The 3,532-nt window shown below is 64.6% G+C and overlaps 1 protein-coding gene across 1 annotated transcript; it reads left to right on the top strand.

Annotated features, from left to right (window-relative positions):
• Nucleotides 1-175: 175 nt before the first annotated feature.
• EMC10 (ER membrane protein complex subunit 10) lies at nucleotides 176-3,532 on the top strand. Its single transcript, XM_011966058.1, has 6 exons — nucleotides 176-334; nucleotides 1,375-1,479; nucleotides 1,848-2,029; nucleotides 2,155-2,248; nucleotides 3,162-3,248; nucleotides 3,459-3,532. Exons 1-5 carry the CDS (start codon nucleotides 176-178, stop codon nucleotides 3,246-3,248), a joined length of 627 nt encoding a protein of 208 aa, XP_011821448.1. The 3' UTR covers nucleotides 3,459-3,532.

Below are 3,532 nucleotides of genomic sequence, written 5' to 3'. Positions count from 1 at the left end.
AACTGTGGGGTTCATGCATCTGCTATGGGTTGCCTTGTGAGGTAGAACATGGTGGAGGTGTCCCCACTTTGTAGATAGGAAAATGGGGGCCAAGATGGGGAGGGAACCTGGTCACTCGGGTGGAGGCAGGCCAAAATTTGAAGCTGGACCTCCTGGCCCCTGCCTGAGTTGAAGGATGGGCGGGGGGGTGGTAGGGGGCGTCTCTGAGCCTGAGCTCCTCACAGATGACAGTGCCAACTTCCGGAAGCGGGGCTCGCTGCTTTGGAACCAGCAGGATGGTACCTTGTCCCTGTCACAGCGGCAGCTCAGCGAGGAGGAGCGGGGCCGACTCCGGGTGAGATGGGGCACTCAGGGCTGGGTGTGGATGGGGATGGAGGGTATCTAGCTGTCTCTTCAGCCACCCCCTGCTGGTCCCCCGCAGCCTTCCCTCCAGGCCCAGGTGGGCTTCCAGCACCTCCTGCCACTCTCAGCCTCTGTCCTGGATGACTGCCTCTGGTGGAACGGTTCATCTTGGCGCCGCCAGGCACAATGTCCTGCCTCATGGCCTCTGCCCACACTGCTCCCTCTGCCCGCAGACCCCCTATTCCCCCCGCAGGTTTCACACAATCGGCTCCTCTCCTCTTCCAGATTCAGCTGAGCTGTTTCATGACTACTTAGACGAGATTTGCTTGTGAGGAGAGAGAGATCCTTAAAATAGCCATGGTTGGACAGGAGCTCACTTCTGCGCCCTGTGTTGTGACAGCCTCAGGGCCCGGCTCAATCCTCCGTAGGTGTCATGCAGAGAGGCCCCAGGGCTCCAGGCAGCAGGGTAGAGCGGGAGAAAGGGGCAGAAGGAGCAGCAGCATTTAGAGAAAGCTTGCAAAAGCTGGCACAGCCCACTTCCCCCCATCGGCCAGATGTAGCTGTGAGGGAGGCTGGGAGTGCAGGCTTCATTCTGGTGGCCACGCGGTGAGGTCTGCCTGAGCAGCCTTCCTGCTTGGTGCCCACATGATTCTCTTGTCACAGCTGCCCCCAAACAGAATTTATTGTGCGTGTAACTGGTGCATCCAGGCGTGGGGTGGATGCCAGGTGCGGCTGGATCCAGGCACAGGGAAGGCGTCCTCAGGACCCACTCCGTCGTTGGGCTGGGCTCTGCGCTCCTTGTAATGGCTTCTCCCCTAGGTGGGGCAGTCCCAGCTGCTCCTGGCCTCACCCACCAGCCGGGCCACCCCAGCAGGAAGAGTCCTGGGCAGACTCAGGTCGGCCAGCCTGGGGAGTGTGGGCTGTGAGGCGGGTGGGGCTGGAGAGGGGCCTTCGCGGAGGCCTGGTGGGCATCACAGGCTGTCCAGGGCTGGCGCCAGCCTTCTGACCAGCACCCTCTTCTCCCGTCCCCAGGATGTGGCAGCCCTGAATGGCCTGTACCGGGTGCGGGTCCCGAGGCGACCTGGGGCCCTGGATGGCCTGGAAGCTGGTGGCTACGTCTCCTCCTTTGTCCCTGCGGTGAGTTGGTGTTGAGGACAAGCCCCCTTCTCCCTCGTCCTTACCCTCTACCCTGGTCCTGCTTCCACCATTCGAACCCCTGTGTTTCTGGAGCCCGCAGAGACCTGGGAGACTCGGACCTGGCCTTGCCCTCCAAGGCCTCCTGGTCTGGAGGGGTCGGTCCAGGTAGCGGGTGTTTTTGTGGGGACAGCATTGTGAGGACTCCAGGGTGGGGGCGGTTGAGCTTGGGCTTGTGCCTGAGGGTGACAGGGAGCCATGGGAAGGTTTTGAAAGATGCTCTGGGGATCCTGTGGTGGGGGGCAGGGGGAGGTTAGGGTGGAGCCCAGGCAGCAGGCTCCCCACCTCTGCTGACCCCACTCCCCCGACAGTGCTCCCTGGTGGAGTCCCACCTCTCGGACCAGCTGACCCTGCACGTGGACGTGGCTGGCAACGTGGTGGGCGTGTCGGTGGTGACGCACCCCGGGGGCTGCCGGGGCCATGAGGTGGAAGATGTGGACCTGGAGCTGTTCAACACCTCGGTGCAGCTGCAGCCGCCTGCCACAGCCCCGGGGTGAGCCTGCTTCTACAGCCTTTGTGGCGCCCTTGCCACCTGCCCCGGCCCTTCCTGGCGGCCTCAAGGTCTCCGGGTCCCTGGACTCCAGGCCTCACCCTTCTCCTTCTCTCCCCTCGCCCCAGCCCTGAGACGGCGGCCTTCATCGAGCGCCTGGAGATGGAACAGGCCCAGAAGGCCAAGAACCCCCAGGAGCAGAAGTCCTTCTTCGCCAAATACGTGAGTGGGGCTCCCCCGCCTCCCCTATTCCCTTCCTGACAGTCCTGGCGCCTGGCTAGGCCCTCTCTGCTCCCACTCAGACTCCCCTGTGGTGCTCAGGCCTGCCCTCATCCTCCGGGCCTCCTGTGTGGGGGCCCCTCACTCTCCAGGCCTCCTGTGTGTCCTGGTACCTGGGCTGAGGCTTGTTTGCAGGAAGAGGGTACGGAGGTGTGGTCAGGGGAGGTCGGGCCAGCTCTAGGGCGCAGGGTCCTGGGGAAGGTCTCGGCATGAGCTGGGCTGGAGCCATGAGGCTGGAGAGGAACGGAACAGTGGAGGTTTCAAAGCAACCAGGGAGGCTTAGAAAGGAGGGGTGAGCAGATTCTCCAGGGGGATGTACAGGAAGGAGAGAGGAGTGGGTCCGGGAGGGATGTAGCCCAGGGAGGGGCATTGGGGGGCAGCAGGGCATCCCGGAGGCCTCCTGGAACTGAGGAGGGACGGGCCTGTGCTGCCAGCAGCAGGTCTGGGTCCAGGGGGCTTGGAGGCTGAGACATGGGGTGGGGAGGCTGGGAACGGCCAGAGGAGGTGGCTTCCTCCCAGGCCTCTGGTCCCTCGAGTGTGGAGACTGGTGTTAGTTGGGGCACAGGACCCCAGGCAGGACAAGGCCAGCGAGGAGGCCGGCATGGCCCGAGGGAGGCTAGGAGGATGCTGAGGCTGGGATGGCTGAGCCCTGCCGTGCTGAGCGCCCTACCCGAGGGCCTCACACACTCTGCCCGGATAGTCCAGCAGCTGCGCTGCAGGAAACTGAGGCCCAGAGGCTGAGCCCTTGCCTGCCGGGCCCTGCCCTGCTGCCCACTTGAGCGCCGTCTCGCTCCCCGCTGGCCCTAGGGCCCCACGGCTACCCGCTGGCCCTGACCTGCGCTCCCTCCCTCCCCAGTGGCACATCATCCTGGGGGGGGCCGTGTTGCTCACAGCCCTGCGTCCTGCTGCACCAGGGCCCGCGCCACCGCCGCAAGAGGCCTGAGTGAGGACCGAGACCCCTGCCCCTCCCTGCGCCCCACTGGCCCTCCCTGACCTGTAGTGACGTAGGGGACCTGGGCGCCCTCCCCTTACGCGGCCTCCCTTCATGCCGGTCCCCACCTTCCCTACCCTGGGCGGGCGATGCCCACACTCACCTCCTTCCCCTCTCTCTCTCTTTCTGTGTCTGTCTGTCCATCCTTCCGTCCGGCTGCAGTGGATGTACATCATTCCCGTCGTCCTGTTCCTCATGATGTCAGGAGCGCCGGACACTGGGGGCCAGGGTGGGGG

Source organism: Mandrillus leucophaeus, unplaced genomic scaffold (assembly GCF_000951045.1).
Source record: "Mandrillus leucophaeus isolate KB7577 unplaced genomic scaffold, Mleu.le_1.0 Scaffold74, whole genome shotgun sequence".
Lineage (NCBI taxonomy): Eukaryota > Metazoa > Chordata > Mammalia > Primates > Cercopithecidae > Mandrillus > Mandrillus leucophaeus.
Note: the sequence above shows the minus strand (reverse complement) of the source record. Positions and strands in the feature narration are given on the sequence as shown.